The sequence below is a fragment of the Andrena cerasifolii genome, chromosome 3 (genome assembly GCF_050908995.1).
Source record: "Andrena cerasifolii isolate SP2316 chromosome 3, iyAndCera1_principal, whole genome shotgun sequence".
NCBI classification, from domain to species: domain Eukaryota; kingdom Metazoa; phylum Arthropoda; class Insecta; order Hymenoptera; family Andrenidae; genus Andrena; species Andrena cerasifolii.
Genome location: NC_135120.1, coordinates 9,133,174 through 9,160,574, shown reverse-complemented (window position 1 = coordinate 9,160,574; position 27,401 = coordinate 9,133,174). Strand labels below are relative to the sequence as shown.

General features: G+C 46.8%; 1 protein-coding gene across 19 annotated transcripts in view; it reads left to right on the top strand.

Annotated features, from left to right (window-relative positions):
- The window catches only part of Rg (A kinase anchor protein rugose), a 359,505-nt gene that overhangs the window by 126,351 nt on the left and 205,753 nt on the right, over positions 1 to 27,401 (top strand). For 8 of the 19 annotated variants that reach the window (XM_076809072.1, XM_076809070.1, XM_076809067.1 and 5 more), the window contains exon 1: positions 19,947 to 21,758. The exons of 6 other annotated variants lie outside the window; for them this stretch is intronic. In XM_076809072.1, the coding sequence (XP_076665187.1) occupies positions 21,555 to 21,758 (204 nt within the window). In that variant the 5' untranslated portion in view covers positions 19,947 to 21,554. Of the gene's footprint in view, positions 1 to 19,946; positions 21,759 to 27,401 lie in introns of those variants that run through there. 5 more of the 19 variants (XM_076809084.1, XM_076809075.1, XM_076809080.1 and 2 more) reach the window with 2 other exon arrangements.

Here is a 27,401-nt window from a genome sequence, read left to right as displayed (position 1 = left end):
ATTGCGTTGAAGTGATCGCCGTGTGTAACGGAACCTCAAAATCTTGAAATTGATTAGGGCCTCTAAAGGTCTTAATTCGGCCCTGAACTCAAGCATTCAACTACTGGCAGTACAGTGTAATGTTGGCATCTACTTAACATCCATTAAAAAGGAAAAGGAAATTTTTTTTTATACATTTTCACACTTGTATTACCATCGCAAACAATGTTATAATAGGATACCTAAACCAATTTTAAAAATTTTAATTAAAAAAATAAATAAATAAATAAAGTACATTGAACATAAAAAGAAACAAATTTAAGTGTTAACGTAAGTTCAGAGGTGATAAAACTTTAACTTTTTAGTGCTATTTATATACGATGTGCCAATGTTACCCTGTTACGGGGTAATATCAGCAGGTATTTAACATGTATTAAAGAAGGATAAGGACTCAAGTTTTATGCATTTTGACACTTGTAGTGCATTCACAAAAGATGCAATGTTATGATAGGATACTTAGAGCAAATGTAAAAATGTTAATTTTCATGTTATTATGTTCCCCCGGTTCACGGTGTTTCAGTAACTCGGGTTCTTGAAACTCACCGTCGAACATCCCCAGAAAGGTACCTACACCTGGAATTGTTTCGGCACAGGCCGAGTCGCAATGGGTTTTCGTCAGTACGGGGAAGAGGCACGAAAAGAAAGGACGGTGAAAGGTGGAGTTAAAGATAGCACCCCCCCTCCCCACCACCCCCCCGCCGTCGTTGCCGACGTCAAAAGAATCGCATTTACCGTTTTACTTAGCGATCCATTCATCGGATGGAAATGGCGAGGTCGAAAGAAGCCTCGACACATAATTCCCATTGCCGGCAGGGCGGTGAATGCGTATCTCGTTACGGCTGCAAAGTATAACATTTGTGCCAGCGTTTCATTAACCGACATAGCGGCAGGGTTAAACTCCGCCACCTCGGAACAGCTATTTGAGGAGCCGTACGAAAGGGAGGGCTGGCTGCGCCTCCGCTTTATGCGTCTGTAAATTGCGGGCGTTAATGCAATCTCAGCCGGCTAAAGCAAGGTTGCTGGCGACAGCGGTGGCCTCGTACCGTGACGCGTACATGAAATAATGTTGCTAATTTAGAGAATGCCCGCGCGCCTCGCCGCGATAAATTCTTGCACGGAGATGTCGCAGATTGTTTTCTGCTAGGCGAATTACGGGGTGCGCCGTGGACGGTCACGTTCCGCGCTGATTAACTGACATTTGTCGCCGGTCGACATCTCGTTAGACGATTCGTCCGTAAATCTTTTGGTCCTTCGTTAGCCGCGGGACGTGTTCCCGCGAGAAATGGTCTCGTGTGTGGCCGATGTCGAAGGTTGGAAAAATTTCGGAGTCTGTCTTCTCCTAAAGACAAGATTTGGGATGATCAGTGTCCTGTCATTGTGTGCAGAGTAGTGTACGATGTTAGGCGTTACAATTGCAGTAGAAGTTTGAAAAGAATGAAAACCTAAGATCTACTTAGCGAAGCATGACTGGCCGGGCCATCGATGGACTCGTATTACTTGGGAAGCTGGTGCTAAGCAAGGTGGTTTTGCTTAGCGACGTGTAATGAGTTTCAGCTTTTATGTTCTCCATTAAGGGGGGACACCACAGTAAATGGCCCGAAATCTTTGGAAATTTATTAAAAGCAAAATACGTAATGAATCTTTTTTAAACTTTCAGGATTTTTTATTGGCTATTCAAGTTATACGAATATCTTTTTTTAAATTTATTTGAAGCAGATTTACAAGCTGTACAGGTCCAGTAACTTTGCGCTGCAAAAAATCTGGTCGATAGTTTTCTGACGAAACGGTGCTTCTAAAATCAACAAACCGAAATGTTTTAGAAACTATACGCGGATGGCTGTAGCACGACCGGAGATTTTTTTTTATTCCTTCTATTTCTTTTTCATTGAAAGTTAATTTACTAGAACCAAATTTCACAATCTTTTTCAGGGGTTCGCCGTTTGGTCATTTATTAAAAATTTTCAAAATCGAACTCGTCGTGCCATAGCCATGCGCATATAGTTTCTAAAACCTTCTGGTTTTTTGATTTCCGAAGAACTGTTTCGTAGGAAAACTGTCAACCATGACAGCGGGAATTTTTTGCAGACCTAAGTTACTGGTCCTGCACAGCTAATAAATATGTTTTAAATAAATTTAAAAAAATATATTCGTATAACTTAAATATCCAATAAAAAGTCCTGAAAGTTTAAAAAAGATTCGTTACGTGGTTTGTTTTTAATAAATTTTCATAGATACCTTTACTTTTCGGGCGATGACAGTGGTGTCCTCCCTTAAACTGCGTGTACTATTGCTAGAAAGTTTCGCAATGTAACCTCGCGATATCAAAGTGAACGTGATAGTCGTGCGTATCAATTCACCGCGGCTCATCGATTATTGGTTTTTCTGTGTGGTTTTATGGTGGATCGATCTACCTTACTATATGGCAATACTCAACCATGTTTCCGATATTGAAACACGTGACCAGGGTAGGATTTACTTTCGAAAAAAGAAACCATTACCTCGATGGTTAGGATCGCGCTTCCAATGAGAGTTTGCTGGGCACTCAGCTTAGCGGAACTTGATCCTATCCAAAAGAAAGTTATTTTACGAAAAAGGAGCTAGCATATAAGGTTTTACGACGTATTTTCAAGGCGGAACGCTAGGAGAACACACGATGTTTACCCCCACGCGAGGGAAAACTCTCCTTTTAACTTTTATAGTAATCTAGATATTGCAACGGAGAAGTTATTAGGTACAGCAAACTTTCCCTGGCACAAAGAAAAAGCAGAAAGCTTCAAAGTGCTCAAACCAGGGAAATATTTACTTGGGCAAAGGGCCCCATTACCTGGAGCTGATGAAACATATATTTAATGAAAATTGAACAAGCCAGACCTCGCAAGCTAAAAAAAGTATACGTTTCTTTACATTAGAGAGTAATTCCTTTAACTCTCTTAGCGACCTAAATATCGCCGCAGTGCCTTCCGAGCACACGTTCGTGGGAGAGGGGGAATTTCAGAGCCGAGCCATGCTGCTTGGGAGGGAAAGGAACTGGGGAAAATAGAAAGCAACTCGATCCAAAAACCGGTCCAGTAAGCTTTTTCGCGAATTCCAGCCTGCAACTGGACGCCCATTCGTTTCGACTTAACGCGTCCCAGGGTCGTGTCGTCGCAGCTGGCGCGCATTTCACAGCTACCCATGGTTACCCAGGGATTCGCTGTCCAGGGTGGGGGTGGATCCTCCAGGAAGCCCGTCGAAATAGGTTGAACCGATGCAATCACCGGTTGGTATGGAAGTTAACCGACGCCAGGAAACTTAGTTGTCCACCGGAAGTGCCTATTGCTTCGGGCCACGTACGTCCAGCAAACTTGCCTGACTGAAAGTTGCGGTTGTAAGACAGGGGGCCCCCAGTTGTTACCAGACCCTCTGTGGATGAAGTGGCGAGCTAACGGCGCCGATCAATAGATCTGGAGTAATCGAGATCAACGGTCCACGGTCCCCGTAGATCACCAGGTCGCGGATTCCGCTCCAACTACGATCAATGTGCTGGCTTGTTCGAGCTCGGGGAGACTTCGTGGATTAAGCGTAATCGGGTATCTTGAAGAACGCTGGATCGAGGACCACGAGCCGAGGGTGATCGCCTCGATGCTGCAACGTTTCATCGAAGTTGGATTATGCGGGTTGGGTGTTCGAGTATCGAGCGCAGTGCCGCCGAGGTGAGACTCAAGTAGGGTAAGGCTGAGGCTGCCTTTGGACCTTGGATTCATACTGGGACTGCAAGTGAGCCCCTGCCTTTCGACTCCATCTCGAACCCACTGTGTGTTTGAAAGTTGAAGCTGCTCGGCATCTCGAATATCGATCTGCTTTTAAGTCCAAACTTTGGTTACTTGGTTTGGAAAATAAATTCTGGCGAGGGTTGCTCGGGGACAAACGCCAGCTCAGGTCTCGAAGATGAAATCGCTCGTTTCGACGGTCCAGATAACCGGGATGAAAGTAAATGAACGAGCTGGCTCCCGTTAATAGATTCCTGATGGCTATCGGACTAATCTCTCTATTAACAGATCCGCTTATCGGAATCCGGTGTCTAATTGTCGGCAAGCCGCGGATTCAACCGGCTTGCCCGGGGAATCGAAATATATATTTCGATTCGTGTTAATCCAGGCGTATTCAATACCGCCTGGTTGGAAAGATGCTAGCTCCGCTCGGCTAGTTCCTCTCTGTATCGTTTGCAAGCCGCAAAACGCTCGAGATCCAGCGTGAACGAGGCCGGGGAGGGTTGGTAATGCAAGAGCCTTGGGAAGGTACACGTGATATCCTCGTTTTATAGGATTTTGCGGCGCCATAAGTCGTTGGATCGCGTGAGCTTTCCATATAACAGGTGGTAACGCGTCGCGTGTATTTCCCCTCTTTACTCGACGCCTTCCCATTTCTTTTATGCGTGTTCTCGCGTCGAAGAATTCTTCCGCGAATTCCCAGCCGGGACCACCGGCAGAAATCTAATGGGGAGCAATCCACTCGATGGGAATTCGACCGTTCAGGGCTTAGGAGGGAATCGTTTGGATTCGGTGGAACAGCCGTTGGGGGAAGCAAACAATATTTCTGTCCCTTTAGGATTAAGATCGTAGCTGCGAGACAAGCATTTGAAATATTAGGGTTAGGGGGAGGAATCCGTTGGTGGCTTGGCTAAGCATTAGGTTTAATTGTTTACGCTACTTTTTGCTGATTGAAGTTATTCCCTCCTTTGACTCGCTCCGATTTAATTAATATATTTGCTTGATTTGTTTCAGGTACGTATCAAACCGCCACGGAATGCTTTCCACCCTCTTGGTACCGTGCGTGAGTATGTCAGCGATAATGTTTTCGATCCTCGAGTATTTTCGCCCCGATACGTCCATTCGGCTGACCTAAGCTCCACGGAATCAGTCCACAGATATCGACATTCGCATTGATTCACGCAAACCTTCGCTATTCACGGTTCCTTCATCACCTTTTCAACCCCTTATCAGCGTATTGTCTGCTTTTCTTGTACAACTCGCGGCCGGCTGACAATTAAGGCGAAGTACGTATCCGAGCGTCCGGATATCTGCAGAGGAAGGCTGCATTGTCATCCTCTCCTCCTGAAAGGAGGAAAAGAACCATTCGCGACTCTTCTCCAAATAAAAGTGGAACGCGACCGCTATAAAGTTCGCCGCGAAGCTAATATCACGGAGGATATTAGACGCTTCACGGTGCAGTGTTTCGTGACCCTGAGTAGACTAATTTTGGAGTCGCGCGTACCACTGTAGGCGATATTTGCGACAAAAGTCATGTATTTTATCCCGAATAATGTTTTTGGACAGCCAATAATCTCATACTTTACACAGTGGTCAGAAGAAAAGGATAAACGTTGATACAATTCCAGGTTTCTTTAGTATATTATAATTAGAGTAGTATAGTAAAGAGAGTTCTAACCCAAATTTGAGTTTTGCGTTCAATACACGTGCAAAGTGGTACGATAGACGTTTGCTGCACGTTCAAAGTGGTACGATAGACGTTCAATACACTTCAAAGTGGTACGATAGACGTTCAATACACTTCAAAGTGGTACGATAGACGTTCAATACACTTCAAAGTGGTACGATAGACGTTCAATACACGTTCAAAGTGGTAGGATAGACGTCCAATATACGTTCAGAGTGGTACGATAGATGTTCAATACACGTTCAAAGTGGTACGATAGACGTTCAATACACGTTCAAAGTGGTACGCTAGATGTTCAATACACGTTCAAAGTGGCACGATAGACGTTCACTGCACGTTCAAAGTGGTACGATAGACGTTCAATACACGTTCAAAGTGGTACGATAGATGTTCAATACACGTTCAAAGTGGTACGCTAGATGTTCAATACACGTTCAAAGTGGTACGATAGACGTTCACTGCACGTTCAAAGTGGTACGATAGACGTTCAATACACGTTCAAAGTGGTACGATAGATGTTCAATACACGTTCAAAGTGGTACGCTAGATGTTCAATACACGTTCAAAGTGGTACGATAGACGTCCAATATACGTTCAGAGTGGTACGGGCGCCATAGGTGTATTGAACGTCGATCGTACCACTTTGAACGTGTATTGAACGCAAAACTCAAATTTGAGTTAGAATTTTCTTTAGTATACTACTATAATTATAGCTCGTACGGGATCAGGCCCGTGAGACCACCAAAGCAGGTTGACGTGAAGCACAATATTTTCGCGGTGACACGCGTTATGCGAAACCGTGGATTGCTCGTTCGCGAGCAGGGAAATGCGAGGCAGCGCAACGAGCTGGCGTACGTGGCACTGGCAAAAGAAAGTGCATAATAAATTTCCCAACGTACGAGCCAGCCCGCCGGGATCTTAGGCGCGGGCGCCCGCGGAAAATGAGATTTCGCCCCAGCGTCTTGCGCTTTCAAAATTCAAAGGGTTCCTCGTAAGTGACTTGACGAGGAGCGTGACACGGAGCGCTGAAAAAAAAGGTGGGTCGGAGAGTGGACCGAGGAAAATCAAGTCCAGTTTAACGAGGAGAAACGAACCTGGAGACCAACATCTGTCATTCGTTGCCTCCATTTGCTGTTCCTGGCGACAAACATTCGCTGCCTTAACCCTGCGCGTTTGTGAACCTTTGCGATATAGACTTAAGCAACGACATCGCTGTATTTGTGTGGAAACTGCTTTAAGAACGAGCAACGAACCATTCCACCCTGTTGTTTCATTACACTTTCTGTCCCAGCTGTAAAGTTGAAAGATGATTCCAGGAAAGGCAGAGACAGTTGGAAGAACACCCTAATCTTACAAGGGAAGATCCCCAACTATGAAATTCAAAAAATTACGAAACTTTGGGGATTCGTAGAGGATATATAGGTAGGTATGTATTACGCATTCTCTTTTGCTCTGTAAATTCACACTAAGGGGGTGAAATTGACTTCTGGAAATCCAGCTATTTTCCGATTTTGTATTATAACTCGCGTCCCACTTTTACCAAACGATAGTCATAATTGAAAGAAGTAACGTTTGTCTTGAAACCTTTTTCTGTCACTTACAGTTTGCGAATTGTAGCACAATTCAAGTTATAACGTCAATTACATCCCTTTACAGCGAATTTGGGCAGGGAAAAAATTGGGTAATACATAAATACCTATATATCCTCTACGTATCCCCAAAGTTTCATAATTTTTTAATTTCCGGGCTGAGGATCTTCTCTTGTTAAATATGCAGATAGGGTGGATGTACCAGTAAATTTGAGTAAATGAACACGCACCAGTGAATGGACATTTTATATTAAAATGAGTAAAATAAGTTATCAAAATAAGCAAGTAATTAATTAGAGACTCCTTTTAATTTCTTGCTTCATATCCAAACAATTTTTTCAGCACATAGAATCAATCGCGCTGCAAACATAATTTTATAAAAGTGTTCATTCATTAGCCTTAAGTGTTCATTTATTGGTGCGTTTACCCTGCCTATTCTCAGCCAGGGCCAAGGATCTGCCCAGAGAAATCGATACTCGGACAATTTTCTAGAATACGAATTATCCAAAATTCCCCGAGGAGGCGTCAAGCGTCACCAGTGATGGAATACGTAAGAGTGATCCGACACGATGGATAAATAAATGTAGAGGAACGGGTGGGGATTATTGGACAGCGAAATGACGCCCGCGTTATAAGGTGTCGCGATCTCAACGGGCGACAGCGTCGAATCGAAACTAGCCGCGAATTCGTATCTTCGGAGTACGGGCGACCCCTTGGCCCGCCGGTGACTTTAACGTCAAGTGACAATGCGGGAAGGTCGAACGCCGGACGTCGCTGCGTATTTTCGCGAGAAAGAACGGACCCCCTTATGTTGCTTACCGTCGAGAGACGATAAACAAGAACGGGGAAGAGGGCAAAGGCAGTGTTCCCAGCCGAAGGAAACGGACCGCGATGTCGACGCCAGTTCTCCTCGCAATTCATCTCGCCGCCTCCTCGAGGCGGGATGAAGTTTAAATAGAAATACGCCTTGTTTTTATTTAACGGAATCCTCGCGGCGATCCTCTTGGCAGATGCCCCGCCGCGCGTCCCAAGGCTCCGCGAAAAGACTCTGCCGAAGCGATGCCACGTTAGTAATTTAGGTCGGGACTTTGAAATGAGCACGGAACTCAGCGGTGAGGCTGGTTAACAAAGCAGCGGGGAAATTTAATTTCGGTAGTACTAATTGAGTTGCGCTCGCCGGCTGCATTGTAACTTTTATTGCAGGCCGCGGTGTTTATTTATCGCGGTAGGCTACTGCTGTTGCGCTTGCAGTTTAATCATAATTGTGCATGTGCGTGTTTAAATGCAGTCGCGCGGAACGTTTGAAAATGTTTGACGGTGCTTGGGAAAAAGAGGAGCTCGAGGAGACATAGTCGCGGATGGTATCCAGCGGGAATTCTGTCTGCTCTGTCTACTCTCAGTTAAGAAGCCTGCAAAGTGAATGTGGTCATGGTAATCCCATCTTGCCCCAAGTAGAGCGTTCCTACCGATTGAACGGCCACAATAGGAAATTCCAGCGCTTGCACAAATTATATCGCATTAACTTTTCATTTCTCGCGGGTGTATTGTTTCCCTGCGAAGTTCCTGGTGAGCCCGGCGCAGCCCCAAGCAAAATTACCAGCGAACTTTTGTCCCCGGGATGAAACAATTCGACTGAACGCCCTAACTCCCGCAAGAAAGTAAACGGTTTGGCCCGGCGTTAATTACTTAGAGGGGCTTGCGTCATAAATTACGCGGGCAGCGCTTTCTTCTCCGCCGTGGAGTGTCTTTATAATTATATAACAGTCGGGTGTCCGTGCCAGGCAACTTTGACAGAAGTACTTTTGTCGAACGTCCCCGCCCGGTCCCTTTCAGGCGACGCAGATAATTTCTCTAATGAGTTCTATCATAATTGGGATCAGGAACGGCGTTGTCGGCCCTCGCGATCGACAAGAGGGTCGTCCCGCGACCTGGGAAATTTCGATCCTTCCTCCGCTTCCTTTTCTCCGTGCTCCGCACTCGATCCGCGCCCTTTCTCCCCGCTTCCTTTGCCCGCTCGTCGGGCTGGCTTCCTTCGACCGTTTTCCACGGAAGCTGCAATTTTCTTCGTCTAGTTAACCTTACGGAAACTCGGTCGGGCTGCTGGGGTTTCTGGAACGCCCGAAAATATTCGGCAGCGGCAAGCTCTGGGGCGAAATTTCAGGGCGGATCGACGGGGTGGGGGGACCTGCGTTTTCTATGTACAGTGGTGGCCATGAGGAGATTGAAAATGGCAATTTACAAGTATTCTAAACAGGGGTTTCTAAACGTAAAATAATTGGGAATCCTGCTCATCACTTTCTGTAGGAAATATCTAGTAACCCCTAAGGGGTTATGCTCAGTCAAGAGGCCGAAAAAAGGGTGGTCTTTGGAAATTTTTTACTCAAAAGCTATAACACATTTCTCAAAAAATCTTTTTTCCTTTTAAGGAATGCATCTAGTACCGTGCATCGTATTTTTTTTATTTAAAAATATTTATCAGTAACTGAGTTATTGTCTATCACTCGAAGGTTCTCTAAAAAAAAGGCTTCTGCGGTAACCACTGCTGCTCGAAAGTCGATCATCTAAAATAAAAAATTCAAAAGAATTTACTTATTATATTGTATTGTCTAGTATTTGAACGAAGGATTTTTCGAAATATTGATTTGGGGAAAAATGGCTGAAGTTTAAAGTAAAAGTTTCAATTTTTATCATAAATCTTGTCTGATTTTCGTCAATCAAAAGAAAACTAAGCATCGGATAAAAAAATCCTTCGTTCAAATACTAGATAATATAATATAAGTAAATTCTTTTGAATTTTTTATTTTAGATGAAGCCTTTTTTTTAGAGAACCTTCAAGTGATGGACAATAACTTACTTATTACTAAATATTTTTAAATAAAATAATTACGATGCACAGTACTAGATGCAATCCTTAAAAGGAAAAAAGATTTTTTGAGAAATGTGTTGTAGCTTTTGAGTAAAAAATTTCCAAAGACCACCCTCTTTTCGGCCTCCTGACTAAGCATCACCCCCTAAACGATATACAAGGTAAGTTAATAAACGAACTTCACGTGCGAAATACGCGTAGATCGTTTAATAATCATTATTCCCGGCAGTAGCGCACTCGGGATTTAATCTTGGGGGACCCGAGTTGAACGGACAAAAATATTTTCATTGCAAATTCAATAAAATTCATTAAGCGCTTTGAAAAATTTATTTAACGAATATAATCCAGTTTTCTTTTCTCTTTACAAAGCTCTTAAATTACTTCAATCGTGGTTACATTAATCTCCTTTTTCCCTTTTCGTTGGGGGTGCCAGAGCCCTTTGACCTCTCCCTTCCCCTCTGGATGCGCCGCTGATTCCCGAATTATTGTGGTGTGTCTGATTTTCATTGCTTTTTAGAATTTCTTTTGACCACCACTGCACTCCCAGCGTCTTTACCCTTCGCCCCTTGCTCTCTCTTCGCCTCTCACCCTGCCGGGGCAGTTTAGGGGCGCGCAAGTAAATAGGGGGCCGCAGCGCAGGGGTTCTAGAGAATGCCTGGATGGTCCTGGAACGGGTACATATTCGGAAGTGAGGAAATTTACAATCCAAGTCTGGCCGTATATTAGGCAAAGTTACTCCAAGTCGTAAACGTCGAAATATATCAATAGTCGGGCAGGGCGACGTTTCTATGCGGAGTTGGCGAAGTGGTGGAGCACGGCCGCGTGTGTGTCCACGGGCGAATGCATTGGTACGTGTTAAATATCCCACCTTCGACGGCAGCCTCCGGTATAGTTATCGATGAAACCATTTTAGTTAGCAGAACTGACCCCGTTCCGCGTTCCAATGGATCACGGTCGGCTTTAATGCGGTCGACAGCCAGGGAATTAACGGTCCGTCCATTTAACCACCGGTCTGTTTTTATTGTAATTCGCGCGAGGATTTATTTTTATCAGCCATCCGCGCTCGTATCTTGCCGCAGATAACCGTTCGCATAAAATATGCCAGGTGGAGCGGCGAAGATTAAGGTTTTACCGACGCGGTACATGGCACGCCGAGGGGAAGTATCGATCACTTTATGGATCGCGCCAAGTCGAGCCAACGACTCGTCGAATTGCCCTATAACAGTTCTCTTTTTTTTCGTGGAACTCTTATTCCTGCTGCTTGTAATACGAAGTGAGTTAGAAACGACTGATCTAATTTACTGTTAATTTTTCTTCGGCCGGATGTGTATACGTCGTTTTGAGGACTGATTTGTAAAATGGGGTTGGAATTTCGGAGTAGCAGCGGTACTTCTCCCGTAGAACGATGCGCGCGAAGGTGACCAGCGATACGTGAACCGGATTAATCGACGTCGACTACGAAATTACTGTACACGAGGAACTGGAGGGGCATGCTCGATGAAATCGGTTCTCTCTAGCACGCTCGAGACCACTGCAAATCTTTGCCACTGGCCCTCCGTGCCGTTGAGCTGTAGTGGCTGCTGAAACTCCCCCGGTTAAACAAGCGAATGGGTTTGTTAAATTCGTTCGCCCGTATTGATTGAAAGCCCCGCCAATGAGATGAAGCTTTCCGGGGGCCTTGTGATTATCGAATGCACGCTGCGTATCGAATATTCTTCCGATGCACACCCACCTTCCTCCCTCTTTGCTTAGTAAACAGAAACTCATATTCCTAGTGGCGGAGCCGCGCTGAAAATGCGACCGCCCTTGCAAGTCGCCTCGAGTGCAGCATAAATACGTTACCCCTTTCTTGCGTGTCCTATTTTCAGTTTCTCTTCTGCTTTTTTTTTTTTGTAAATATCAAACGAATTCCCCCCGCGGCGCGTTCGATGCTTTCGGGAAATGCGCCGCCGAAGTTCCCGTAGAATGAGGGCATTTGCGTTCGGCCACTAGAGGGCTGGCTTCATGACATTACTGCACGCCTGGGTGACCTTCTCTTGTAGAATATTCCCGACTGTGAAGTAACATAATTTCGAGTACCGAACGGGCAGTGTACTTCTTACTTCTATCTAGGCCAGCTTCGAAGTAGAACGGTACGTATAAAATTCGCGTATTTCAGAAAGAGACTCTACCGGCGTGCCAGTGGAAATTTTTCACTCGATTAAGTCCTTTCTAACCCGCCAATCCCTTTATTCCCCGGTCGCGATATTTAACAGTTCCCGATTGTCGAGCTTCGTTTAAACTACCTACCCCCTTCAGCGTCAGTGACTGGCACGCGTTATAATATTGCCCCCAGTGACTGTCAAACCCAACTGTAACCGTTTCTCCCAATCGTTTATCGCGATCGAGTGCCACCGGATAGATATTCACCTGAATTTTCACCAACAGTCAAATTCGAGAGGCAAATAAAAATCTCCGACGATACACCCGCGGGGAATGGTCGAGCTCGTTAAAGTGTCGAAACGATGATCTCTCTCCGTAATCCTGGATCGCGAAGGTCGTGGGGAACCTTGTGACGCGAGGCTTCGTGAAATGAAAATCAGAGCGACGAAGGAGGCGAGCCGAGTCGACGGCGAATATCACTGAACAGAGGCAAACAGTCATATTGTCGGAAATACGAAGCAATTAAGCGGAAGTTCCCAGATTCGACAGGCCGGTCGATGGGCTTGTGACCTTATCTGTGCCGAACAGGCACCAATTATCGGCTTACCAGGAGAAGCACTGCTCGCAGCCTACCTGTAATTACGCGAGCTTACCGTGATTCCAGCCCAAGACGGAATCCTTGCATGTGACTGTGCCGCGTTACGCCGCGCCGCTACTGTTCTCTAGTGGAATTCTACGTGCATCTATGGCAACTCTATGGTTGTGTCATCCGGTGACGCAGCAAAGAGTGTGGAGAGGCACTCGGAGATAGGAGTGTAAGTTCAACTGCGCTGAGCAGGAACAATGTTCAGGCGAGTAAGGTAAAAGTACCTATTATGAAACATTGTCCATTTTAGGGAACAGTTTCATCAACAATGTGATTTTAATATAGTTTTAGGGATTATTAGGAATTGCAGAAATTTGTTCGACACAAAATAAATATAATATAATTAGTAATGAACCATTAGATTAATTAATTATCTTAGATAATATTGAAAGTTTCGAGATTGCTAATGAAGAAGCACCTATTGATTTAACAAAAAATACATGGAATATTAATAGCAGCAACGCAGGTATATATAAAACAATTCTTTCAAATTTATACGTCATTTTTTAATTATTTGGTGCGTGTTATGAATTAATTTCCCTTTGTTCTTTCCGTCTCTATATAATTAAAAACCTTAAAAACTAGAATCGAATAACAAAGTAAATTTAAAAGCAGTAGATTTACGTGTTTCCCCCTGTTTCATAATGGGGACATAATTTATGGAACAGCTGTACAGGTGCGGAAATATCGTTTCATAATAGGTACATACGAGTCCTATTAGTATTTTGTTAATAAAATTAATTTTATACATTAGATTAAGTTATAAAAAGTCAATTTTATTTCTAACAGAACTGGTCTTTTGTATAGTTAAAAGATTTTTTAACATTTTGTAAATTTATTGACTCGAATTTGATGAAAATTCTAATCTTTACAGAATTTTGTTCCATAATAGGTACTTTTACCTTATCTCTCGCTGCATGAGAACTCATCGTATAGTAAAGTCTAACAATAAGAGTACGGAAACGAGATTCCCCATTCGTTTTGCCCCTTAGAAATCTGTTTTAAAAGTAGGTAGGTACCTACGTTTTATCGTGTACCGAGCAAACTTTGTCTCCCCACGTAAAGGTTCCCAGCGGGGTAGATTTTATCCCAGTTAGGGTAAAGCATCCTCCGTAACCGCTTATCGATAAACAGCCAGCTCTGATCGTCAGCTTACGGGGCTCGCAGTGATGCACCCGCGGCTGCTCGCGGCGAACAGTTCCCGCCAAGTTCCGTGGGAGTTTAATTGCGCCTTTAATGAACTCGGTCAGTTCCCGAGAAAAAGTCTCGGGGGCGAGTTAGCGTTGGCCCGGGCGGAGCGTTACAACGCTGAAAAATTAAACGACCTTTTGCCAAGGGAGAAGAATGTTGCACGGTGTACGCCATGAAACGGGTGGCAAGCGCCGCGACAGGTCCAACATTTGTATGTTACTCAGGGAAATCTAATTCCGTGAGTGGCCCTAGCCGAGTCGAGCCACCTAATTGAGAGCGAACTCGAGCACGGCCGTTCGACCCTGCCTCATCGAGGCTTTCCTTTTCAATTACCGTAATGGCCGACGGATTTTTGCCTCCGCCCCCGCATGGAAAACAATGCCTGCCAGCCAGTGTTTCCTTGATTCCCTTCATTCACGGCTCGTCGAACAATCGCGCCGTAAAAGATACCGGCAGACGTGGGCCAGCAAAGTCCACTTGGTCGCGACAGCTGTACCAGCCACTGGCTTTGTACCAACGCTTCATCCAAATATTGGAGCGCACGCTGCTGTAAACGCGAGTTCGCCCCAACAACGCCATCCCTGAAATCGCCCGCCGTTGCGAATCCACTGAACCTTGTACCACTTAAACGCGACGTCACTTTCTCCATATTCATGACCGCCGCGGCTTTGTGCCGTGTTCCTCGCGCAAAGTTACCCCATAAAACCGCCACTGGGACTTGTTCAAAGCCTGGCCAAAGCTTGCAGGCGGAGAGCATTGTCCCGGGCGGTGGAAACGCGCCCGCGATTTATTCGTTTGCGGACGGGGACGCGTCGCCCGGACGCGGCACGTGCAGCAGCGTGCACGGCGCAGGACCATCGACAGTGGCCATTCCGCAGGAATCCATAAGCCCCATTAGCAACGGCTACGATTACACGGAAACCGCGCTCAAGCCGTCGGTGCACCGTGTCGTTACGGAGAGTTAATTTTCGAATCGACCGGCGGAATTCGCGGCGAATTACTTGGAGTCGCGTTACGCTTGCTCTGGAGCGTGCAGAAAGCAGCGCGCGCGCGGCTAATGTCGGCTGGATTTCATGGTTAACCTCGCGACAGGAATGGAAGTATACTAGGAATAGGTACACGCTGTCGGAGTGCTCGTTAAGGGTGCCAGGGCGATAAGTGCATCAGCACAGTGGCAGTTACTTTGCTGCTGGATAGCGTGTAAAGACGTGGCACGATATACTACTAGAGGAGACTACTAGGGGAGGTTTGAATGAGCGGCAGAGGAATCTTGGAAGAACTGGTGAACAGCCAACAAATAAATGATGCGACAGTAGTAGCGCAATATGGATGATCATTAGTTAAGTAGACAGGGGCAAATGGATCACAAGGCCAGCTAAAAATGAAGTCGATTTCTACGAATCATGTTCTACTATCACGTAGGGTGTTTTTGGTGCCCCGGTGTGCTCCCATTTTGCCAAATTTTCATTCTCTCCGACAAATCTGGGTTCGTCCAATATACCAGCAAGCAATGTCTGCCGTAGGTAACTAGATTTATCCGTTTATAAGCTTGCTGAAGTTCTTCATTCACGACAATACGTTGGCTCAGGGCTGGGCGATGAACTTCCTTGCTTGAATATTCCCTCTGAAAAATCTGTTCCTGCTTCGACACAAAATGAAAAGTTGCTCTCTGTCCCTTTTAATCCCTTCTTTGGGCTCTTACGAGGGAACATCCTGAACCCGATGATTCAAAAAACTCCGTAACATATAATCGTTAAAAAATTTAATTTCCTCTTTTGATAATTGGAAATCCTTGACGAGTCAGTAATAAATGTAACAGCTATCCACTTAAAACTCTAATGATCCTGACATTTTGCGTGTAATATGGTAGGATTTTCAACCACCGTTACCCTCGTGACCCCGTATGGTTAATTCTCACTGCAGCATGCAGGGCGTCGTTTAATGGAACTCGCAAGTTATCGTTTCGCGCATTTATTCGCCGTTCGTTCCACCCCAGAACCCGCTTTTCCCCGAATTCCGGAACAATCGAGGTTCCGCCGGGGAACGAGAAGCTGCTTTTTTCCATGGAATAATCGAGAGGGCACCGGTTCGAAATGGAAACTTTTTTCCTCCACCCGTTGTACTCTGAAACAATCGTAGCTGCAGCTGCGAAATGGGAAGTCGGTCTTTTTTGCTGCGAAATCGGAAACAATCGGGCCGCCAATAAAAAATGGGGAAATTTTTCTATGTGCAGGCTGAAACGTTCGTGGTTACAGCGGGTCGGCGGGAAAATGAAACAGGCGCGGTTTTAGTCGAAAAGGCAAAGTTGCTTTTATCTTGCAACAATCGCGGAGTTCCGCCAAGCCGGGCAAAATTATTGCGCATTTCTGTTCGGTCGGAATAGATATCCCACGACATCGCAATCAAGCGAAAAGCACCAATAATTACATACTTTTCTGGCAAGCGCGTGCCAAATATAACAGGACACGAGCATTCACTTATCGCCAGGTAAATGACGCAATGCATTCGCCTAAGTGACTAATAAAATCGTGTCACTTTGTGATGGATTACTTAAGGGGGAAGCCCTATTTAGGACGCTAGGAATAACGTGATCCTTGGGAATTTTTTTCTAAGAAACTGCTGAGCGGATCTTTTCCAAACTTTCAGGGTATTTTAGTTCACATTCCAACAATAAAAATTAATTTTTTCGTTACAAAGTGTTCGGTAGAAATGGAGATATATGAACAAGTTTGTTAGGACTCGCACGCCGGGGTTGCAAATTTGCGATTGAAATGATGGCCCAAATTCTTCCCTGAAATAAAAAAACCAAGGTTTTTCTTATTTCTAGTATAATTATATTGTCGATGGACCTATAACATTGATAAATAAATTGAATTGAACAAGTCTTTTTCCATAAATAGTACGAAATATCTTGGAGCAGAATCGTAACGTTTTCTTTCAAGTCCCACCAATTTACCAACTTTTAATTTTTTTCCCGTTTGTTAGGTTCATCGACAATATAATTGTACTAGAAATAAGAAAATCCTTGTTTTTTCAGGGAAGAATTGGGGCTACCATTACAACCGCAAATTTGCAACTCCGGCGCGCGAGTCCTAACGAACGTGTTCATATATCTCCATTTCTACCGAACACTTTGTAACGAAAAAATTAATTTTTATTGTTGGAATGTGAACTAAAATACCCTGAAAGTTTGGAAAAGATCCGCTTAACAGTTTCTCAGAAAAAAATTCCCAAGAATCACCTTATTCCTAGCGTCCTAAATAGGGCTCTCCCCTTAAGTATACTTTTAGGACCGTGAAGAAAAATGGTTAAGATGCACACGAAACGGGGGGAAGTAGTAGGTTCCTGTAGTGGCTTGGCAGAGCATAAGCGTGGAAAGCAGGAGGATATCGAAGAACCATGAAGCGTGGCTTCAGCAGGACAAGGAGTCCAAAGAGAGACGCGAGCGACGGGGATCAGGGGGATCGAAGGAACGGAGAAATAACGCGAGGAATTCGCGAGAAGATAACCGAGTCCTTCTATTTCGTAATGGCACCAGCGGTAATGTAATATCGCGCAGGCACTCGCTGAAATTGATATGTCGAAAAGCTAGCTGCACAGAGGAAAAAAGGGTTGCGTCGTCGGTTGCTAGCGACTTGGATCGTTGCTCCTCGAATAGCAATTTCACCGCGCATAAGCTTTTTTGCTTTTGACTGGAATTAAATTTTATGAAGAGTGGGAAATTTTCGAGAGGATCCACGTTGCCAGGTGCTTCTCGGAGTAATAATCCGCTTGCTTCGGTAAATGAAAATGATTTTTTACCGCGTTCGAGAACGCTCGCACTCGACATTCGTGCACTCCACTCTGCTCGTCATTATCTATTTCCATTTCATCTTCAACGATTCATCCCATCGAGGGCTCTACAACGCTCGCTGTACGTGTCAACAATACGCTATCGCTAATTTCCGCGGGGCGCGTTACAGTTGGAAAATATTTCGCGGGGTGAGAAGTAAAATAATTGAAATATACGCGTTTTATTTGTTCAGTTGTATTCCGCTGATCGAATGACTCGGCAGAAACACACGATAGGTTTCCCTTCTCAGGCATTCTGTTATTTCGCCCGAGTTATTAAGCGCAACAAAGGGTGCGTCAGTTCGATCTCTGGCTGGAGAACGGTCCACAAACAGTCCAGATAATTACCGAAACGCGATGGACACAATGGCCAAATGGGAGGCACGGGGCGAGTTCGATCGTGAAGAATAGAAGTCGCGTCAAACGGGAGAGAGGATGGGGAGGAACACACGTGGGCGGAACAAAAACAAGAAACTCGGAGTCATCCCCGTCGTATCGAGCCCGGCGGGGTAAAATTTAGCCACGAAACGTGGAGGGGTGGTTGAAGAGGAAAATAGAACGAGCAGGAAATTTCCCTGCGCTACGAGAATCACGTTCAAAGTGCATTCAATCGCACGAATATACCGAGGCTCGTTATCTTCCATATTCATAAGGATTCTCCAACACCGAGGTTCAAATTACATATCCTTGTAAGACACCCCACCAGAGATCCCATCACCAAAGAAACGACCGCCTTGCAAGAAAAGATCGAGCGCCGTCTACCCGCGAGCCTGTGCCCCAGCATCCGCAGAGTCGCGAGGTAAACGACATTGAGAAGATGAGTGCGGAAAGGAGCCGCGTAGACGGAGAAGAATAAGGCCGTGCACTAGGTGCACAGTGTGCCTAGAGTCAGTGTAAACGACAGGGTAAGAGGAGGGAGAGGGAGAAGAGAGTAGCGGTGAAGAAGACGAACGCGTAGGAGAGGGAAGTGGAGCGAGGTAGAGGAAGCTACGAGAAGGGCAGAGAAGAGACCAGAACAGAAGAGAAGAGACGAGAAGAGAAGAAATGAGAAGAGGCGAGAAGAGAAGAGAAGAGAAGCAGGGTAGGGGGTTGGTGGATTTTGCGAGCACGGAGGGGTTGGGGGTGGCGCCGCGGGCCGCGCCGTCGCCCAGCATCCCTCGTTTCCACCCGCCCACCCTCGTAAAGGCGCACCCTCACGCCGAGAGTATCTGGTAGTCATACGCTGGCCCGTTGCGAGCCCGCCGATATACCGCGCCTCTATCGCTCGCTTCGCTCGCTACGTGCACGCTTTCCGCGTCCCATCGCGACAATTGCGTGCTGTGTTGACCCAGTTCGGGCACATCCACCAGCTGGAAGCCGAGGCTGACATCCACGGGAACGCTGCTCGAGAAGAGCACAGGGTGCTGCTGGTACCCAGCTGCAGCTCTCGGGGAGGAGTTCGTCATCCTCGCGGTGTCGGTTTACCGTAGAGGTGTAGGAAGAGTAAACGCGCGAATCGCCAAGAAGATACACAGCGACGGTGGAGGGTGAAAGACGATCAGCCGGTGACACGTCGGCGAATCCAGCCCGAGGCACCCTCGCTCACATGGTCTGTGTTTTGCTTCTCCACCCTCCTCGCCGCCCCTACGTGGCTCCCTCTCGGCGCTAGCTATTCACGCGAGCTATTCGCGCGTGAACGCGCGAGTGTCTCGTCGCTAGCTCGCTCCAGCCACAGGCTACGTCGCCTGCCTGCCAGATCAGTGTGTGTGTGTGTGTGCCACGCGTCAATTGTGCGCCGTTTTAACCCTTAAAGGCTACCGCGAACAATGACCGCGCGACGAGGCTGCTTTCCACGGGACCCGCGCCGCTGGCCACGCTGAGATCATCCACGGTGCCCCACGATCGTAATAACCGCCTCGACGTCGCTGTCGGTAGCAGCGTCACGACGCGCTGACGTCCACACGTCAGCGGTCTCGCTCGATCGTCGGTCCCTGACCTGTACCCTCCGTTCGTTGCGGTCGCAGCCAGCGAATCACGCACGCGTGACCAAGCTCGCGGGACTGACAAGGGGACTGTTTTATGACACGGTCGACCGTTCATATCGAGGATCGTGCTTCCTTCGCGATCGCTTACGCGCGTCTCCGGTGCAAAGGGAACTGTCACGGTGAATGCGACGGGTGATTGACATCGCCACGAGGACTTTACCGCAGAGGAGCTAGGAGACACGTTCCGGAGAACCTTTTTGGTGCGTCTGGCGAAGCTGCTGAAAGAGAAGAGGCGCAAGGTTACCCCCCGCTGGACTGATTCGACCCGTGACTGAGGAGGGCACGGTAATCGATACGATGGATACGTTTCTGATAATAGGCATCTGCTTCCTCTGCTACGAGATGTGCGACCTGATCAGGCGTTACGCTACACCACAAACGGCGGAGCCGCGCCGCTCGCTGGAAACTGCCGCAGCACAGCCCTCGCAACGCGTGTTCTCGATTTCCCACAGGATGCCGGGTCGTCCAGCCTGTTGCCCCCAGTAAGCTTCAGATCAGCCCGTCTTGACTTCTCCCTGCCAGCCGAACTTCACAGCCGCCGCGAATATCGTTTTCTGAACCGTGAGTCACGTATCACTCCAGGTAGCTTGCCTGCCCGAGGAACGATCAATCTGTCTGTCTCCGGCTACGTCCACTGGTGACGTTTACACGATTCACCATGATCGTACGATCCTAATAAAGCGTCGGGCATCCGTCACGCCGATGCGGAGCACCGGTGTCGCGATCTTGGATAACGCTGAGCGGAGGGCGAAGTACCGAGCGGAATTCGTGTCGGCCTGACAAATGTACTGGACATGATGGAGCGCGTCCAGCGTCCGATCGATAGGCAGACGACGTAAACGCGCCGATAGGATCGCCTGCTTTGCCTCTCCTCGTCGCGATCGATTGGATTCCGATCGATCAAGCGATCGCGGCCATCCGGAACTTTGCTCGGAGCTGCTAGCGACGCTGACCTCGTAGACATTCGGTTGGATGCTAAGATGCATGGTCGAGTGGAAACGAGCAGAACGGTACACGGAGCAGCTCCTCGTTCGTGCAGAATCGAAGCGTTCTATCCCCGCGAGTGTCGTTGGCACTAAAGTGACCACAGTCGAGGGGAACCAGGACTTTTTTTCGGCTGCACGCGTCAAAGAGCAAAGGCGAATGAAGAGTCTTTGAGTACAACGAACGAGCACCGAAGAATACAAAGTCTCTCGGTTGATATCTTCGAGAGAACGAAGTAGCAGAGTGATCAGACTGTAATTCCATTGCCTGTCGCGACTCCCACTCTTCGAAGCCTGCTTCGCAGTGGAATAGATGCTTGCTTCACCCGGACGCTGTATGAGGATGCAACGCGGGTCGATGATCTACGAAAGTCGCAGGGTTTCTGGATTCAAGAGAGAATCGGGATCATTCTCCGTGTCAGATTCGCTTGTCGTCAGCACGTGGCGTACCAGGGAACAGTCGCTTGCCGTTCAGTGAAGTTTGAAATACACGGGAGCTGATCGCTGTCGACGACGATGGGTTATATCAACGTTAACGCGACCTTTTACTGTCGCGTTGAATTTTAGAAAACGATAAACTGATCGTGTTACATCGACGTTACTCGCGTGCCAGTAGAGTGCTTTGCCTGCCATTGCCAGGCTGATAGGGAGATACATCTACGCCAGCTTAAGTTGAAATAGAAGAGACCGAGGAAGAGGATTATCGGTGTTGAACGAACTATTTTCGTGGATCTCCGTAGGAGCATTCAGCAAGTCGGTCCCAGCTGAAGGAGATACGGGAGGCAGGATCAGTTGGATAGGGGAGAGATGGACTCGTTGGAGCGCTTGATGAGCGCAGGATCGCACCAGCCAGCATTGACGGCAGCCACACGGTCGCAGAACGCCTACGTTCAAGCCAATCTTTGCTCTGTGATTGGCCGAAAAGGTCGTCACCTGACAGGCACGTTCTGTCTGACGGGGGACACGATGGAGGGCATTATACAATGCCTCGTCTTCCTCAAAGCATTCTCGGTAAGAAGGCCACTGTTTTTTTTCTCCTCCTTAGCGTGTATTCGTCCGCCTCAGTCGCGATGAAGAATCCGGCTAGCAAACGAACAGTCCTTGGAAAGTTTCTTGTGACGTGAATCGTTTGCTCTGTCCGTGGTACACTGCACAGTGTATACGCAACCGGCGACGATTCTGTTCCCGGAATACCGAACTAATACCCTGGTAACCTGTCCCATTTAGCGACGCGAGCTGATAGGAAACGACGTTGAAATTGTTGGGGTGGATATTCGTGGAATGTCACCGTGCTGCCGAACAACACACTGCTGCACGATAATGACGGCGATGCGCGACATAAATGAACGGGGATATGTTTAGAATTCAGATATGCCCGGTTCATTGCTGATGGTTATGAAAAGCGGGATTCAGTTGGATTAATTCCGTTTTCTGGTTCAGGTTCAGCGAATTTTAGAGTTAGTAACATTTTAAACTCAGGACGCCTAGTTCCACTTACTGAGACCTCCAATCGAAAGCTCTGAACACGCGGTACGTATGACACTGATCCCGCGATTCAAAGGATTAAGTTCCACCCGACCGAATTCCAGGGTACAAATCGAAAACTCGTTCACTCTAAAACACTCTGGAAAGACGTCCACAGTGCTCTGTTTCGTTGGTGCGACGCAGACGCTCGGCAACAAAGCGTTCGTCGCCGCCCCGTACGAACGATAGGCGCGCAGCGTCTCGTTCGTAGGACACTTCAATCTCCTGCCCTTTGAATTCCCCCTTTGATCGGGTAGGAAACGGTATCGCGGGATGACAGCGTAGCGGCGTGACACTCCTTACCGAGAGATAACGTATGGCTGTGCTTCTTTTCGTCGACAACACCAATTGTCCCCGGGAATGGAGACAAATCGAGGTTGGAGACTCGCGATTCAACGTGCCGCGCCATCATTCCGCGATAGACGGGGCAAATCAGCGCGGCAAGAGGGTGTCGGCCAACCCTCCCTCGCGTTAAACTCGTCGATAACGAGAATTCGGGGGTCGGGCAGAGTTATCCAGAAGTGGCGTCGCGAGGATACTTCTCCGGAGTCGGGTAAGGAATCAATCTGCGTTGGTTCGACTCGCGAGAAAGTGAGCTCCGCCTCTTCTTTCTCTGCCTCTGCTCGAGAGAAAATTTTCTATTTGCGCGGCCTGTCGCTGATGCCGGCCGCAACTAGGTCAAAGAATTTTAATCGCGTCGCCTCGATGCAAATTACACGCGGTCTTTTGCGCGGAATAATTCCCGTCCGAAAGCCCGTCGAACTAATTTCAGGGGATCGGACGCGGGGGTGGAGTTTCTCCTGGGAATTGTTACTTCCGAGCGCGTCGATCCCGTGTTTTTCTTCGCGTTTTAATCTCGTCGCGACTCGCTCGGTAATTATTTCGCCCCCCCCGACGAGGCGAAATGATTAATCTTTTAATTAGCAGTCGAATGAACGGAGACAGGAGGGATTTGTAACATGAGTGATGGAATCAGCGCGACAATTACTCCAGAAAGAAATCAAACATGTATCGTGGGAATGATCATGGCTCCGTTTAAGGACATCAAATACCAATCCCTCTGGACTTGCCCGATTCATTAATTATTCTAGTAATCATATTTATAAATCAGTCCAAGAATAACTTCAGACGTATGTATCTGACGTTAATATGCATTCGTGTCGATGAATCCTAAAAACACGAGTAACTTTTTAATGAATTCACCGTGCGCGCTGCACGACGAGTCCCCTAACCGGGCTCGAGACGAAAACGGTCGCCCTCCTCGGCAAGACACCTCATTACGCCCGACCGTTCCTCCAGCGAAACGAATCAAGGAAAAGGAAGAAAAGAAGATCGCTCGTCCCTTTTGGCGAGGTAGCAACACTGCGCCAATGTTCCATTTACCGCAACGGAGTTGGCAGGGGTGGCGATGTGACGCTTCTCCTCGGCAAGCCCCCGTGTGTTTTCATCGTGGGAGGGCCTTTTAAAATACCCACGGTGCACTCTGCCGGCGGTTGTCGTCAGCGGCCGACCGTTGACGTTGCTGGCTCGCGTCGTTCCTCGGTCGAGTGGATGGCGGAGCATTCTTCGTTCCGTCGGAGGGTGCGAGGAAGGTGACGATAACATCTCTATGAGACCGGGCTATGAATTTTTATCCGGTCTGGCCGTAGGCTAGCGGCCTACGGCGAGCAACCGGGGAATATCGCGATGGCCCCCTAAAGAAGAAACCACTTACCCCCTCCCCGGTGAGCCCGTCTGGCGATAGAAGTTATTGGCGCGGCGATGACGTAACGAGGGGTAGATACCAGCCTGAATGGGCGAGTTTTCAAACTCGAGGAAAAGGAGAACGGCGTGGGAGAGGAGGGGCCAGGTTGGTTAAGCAGAAATCAGGGCCAGGAGTTTTCGTCCCGGCTAACGATGAATCACGTTCCGCGGGTCTTTTGATACGACTTTTCGCTCGCCGAGGATCTCGCGTCGACGGCGACGGCGAGGTATTAGGCGAGCCAGCCAGGGCTGCGGGCGCGATCGGACGCAATACCGAGTTATGAACTTTCCACGAAACTGACGCTGGAACTTCTAATATCGTAAAGTAAATTTTTCTTCAAATCCCCCAACCTCCCACCCGCTCCTGGCCATCCGGGGCTATCGTAACTCCGCATTAATAAAGTTACTCGTTAGAACGGAGGGTAGCTTCGTGATTCGATGCAGATGTGGTATTAACTCTCTGACTAAACCTGGATTATATCGTCTTCACGGTGCCGGGCCTTATCTGCTGTGTGTGCGAGTTTTTTTTAGTGGAAGTAAATGAATTTAACCCATTAGCTGCCACGATCCCCATTTGGGGATTTTGGAATACGCCTGACAGTTTAGTTTCATTTTATATATACATATCAGTCAATACTGTGTGTAGCAGAAAGTGTGTGTTCTGTGCTTCGTTTCTTTACAACAAGCGAAGAAATTTGAAATGCGTCTGTAAGTTGAACGGAACAGAATTATTATATTTGAAGCATTATGTTTTTGGTTTGATTTTTATATTATAATGAAATACCGTACATAAATATGTAATTAAGAGGTTATAGTAACGATATGTTACTTACTCAGTCTTTTGTTTTTTATTGAAATGATTTTATTGATCATTTTATAACCATACCCATTTGGGGATTGTGGCTGATATCAAGTATTTGTTTCTCTCTTATAGAGATTATTTTTATTTGATGAGAGATAGTAGAGGGTACTAGGAAGTTTTTCACGCTTGCTGAATTAGAAGACGCTGTAAATGACCCTAATTTCTAAAAATCATGGTAGACCTTCTCTACAAAAGCAAGCTTCAAAACGTGTTCCCTAAATCGTAAGGACGAACCCAATAGGGCATTATTTAGAAAGAACTCTTGAAGGAGAACAAAGAAAATGCGCAGTGCGCGAAACAAATGTAAGAAAACAATGTGGTAAATGTAACGTCGGGTTACATGTGGACATGTGGAATAAAAGAAATAGTTTCTTATTAGTTTTCTATCAAGCAACCTGCCACAATCCCCATTTGGGACTTTTTCAAAAATATCGAATACTTTCAAAACAAAACATAAGTTGAATATAATTATACTGTTACACAACTTTTTGCGCATATATATAACTTATCCGGCCAAAAATTAAAAAAAAAATTGGCAGTTAATGGGTTAAGAAGGTTCTTTCAGGATTCATTAGATATGAAAGTGTAATTAACGTGAGTAATTGAGAATGGATTTTTTTGGGATGACTGGTAATAGCCGTGCCGAATGCGTCAGTCAGACGCGTACAGTAGTTCGTGATCGTTGAATTGACTGAGATCTAATTGCCGAGAGGTGCATGTGTTTATTCTAACACTGTGAATCTCGTTGAATCTTTATTTGAGGAGAGCGAGAGTGAGTTGGAGCGAAAGTGTCGACGCAGCAACTTAGAGTACATGTGTAAATCGAGTTAATTGTGTAAGTTGAGAGAGTGTCTACTTGGAGACTAATTTGAGTTGCGTAACTTGCGCTGGAGTGTGCTGCGACAGTCTTGCTTGGAAATCCTGTTTTTATCATTAACGAGCGGAACAGAGTTTGAATTAAAAAAAGGTTCCCTCTCTCCTTAATAACGCATGCAATTCATTTCGCTGTGCGTTGAGCCAGCTTAAACAAAGTAACCAGTATCCGTAAAAATGTGTCGCAAAATAGAAAAGCTTTGACGTCAATTTGCCAACGTCAGTGCTGCATGTGAAATTTTATTTTTCCCCGGGCACGTTTTTCCTGGAAAAGCGCCTTTATCGCGTCAATCCAATCGACGTTGCGTAATTAAAATGTTTCCCTAGGAAATCATGTTCGATAAGATCGATCGGCAAATTCCTCGAGCAGAGAGCAATTTAAAGTCCCGAAATTATCCTAGATACCTCGACAACGTCCTCCCGACGGAAATTAATTTATCCCTCGGCCAACACGCGGATTCGAAGCGAAACCCTTTCATTTCATTCGTATTACTTTTCACATGGCTTGCTGCGATCGCAACCAATGCCCGCATAAGCTTCTATACACACGGTAGATATCGCGACACAATTTCCCGGAATGCCTAACGAATAAAATTTCCTGCGAGCAACGAGCCGAATAAAAACGAAACTGCGTAATAATAATATATTTCCTTGTTACGCCGGGCTTCGTCCAGCTACCTAAAAGTGCTGTAAATTAAACCAGTGAAAGATACGCGGCAGCGACAGTCGACATATGCAGGGTCTCGAAACATGTACCTGGCGTCGCGACGCTACCGCGTCTCTAGATTAAGTCGAACGACCGAGCTGCTTTCGCGTAAATTGCCGGCGATAACGCGCACTTCTCCGCGGCGGGTATCAAGAAATAATTCACACGGCTATTATCGAGCGGCCGCGTCGACGCCGATATCCAGCTTTCCCGGGGAATCGAAATGCAGCCTGGAAAAGTTCTGTCCGCGCCCTATGGACGTACACCGACTTGCCGGGGTTGTTTATTTAAAATTTCGACATCGCTCGGAAAATATGCTGCAGCCCATTGAATAACGATACAGCATCGTAGCCGGCGATCCTCTATTTACATTCGGGAAAATCAAACTCGCGTCTCGTGGAATTGAATCGCGCGATGCCGTGGATTACTAGGCTGCATGATATCGGGGTACGGACAGGAGTGATGCACAGACTTCATCAGCGAAGTGTGTTATTTCGTTTGAAATCGTCAACCCTTCTGCCGCGTAGGTAGTAGTCCCAGAAGCGAATGAATGGGGGAGGCGGGGAGCGAAAGGCAAGTCTCATACGCGGGATTTAAGATAGTAGATTCAGAAGGAAGTTTAACGACAGCTACTGCTAGTAACGAAGCTGATCGTATCGGAATGCTACCCCGAAGTTTTGTAACTTCAGTATTACCCCAGGTCTGTTCTTAATTCTCTTAATCCTCGCGGAAATCCCGTGTAGACTCTTAAAGGGAAGTTCGAAACTACTTTCAGGAAGCTCGATATCTCGCGCACCCTTGTCTTCCACGCGCTTAGCCTCCGCGGAATACATATTCCGCGAAACAAGGAGCTTCGTCTTGGAGGCTCCGACTTATATACCTGCTGTAAGTGAATTATTTCTCAAGTCATAAGTCTCCGTTCGTACAGGGACCAGGTTGTCGCGTC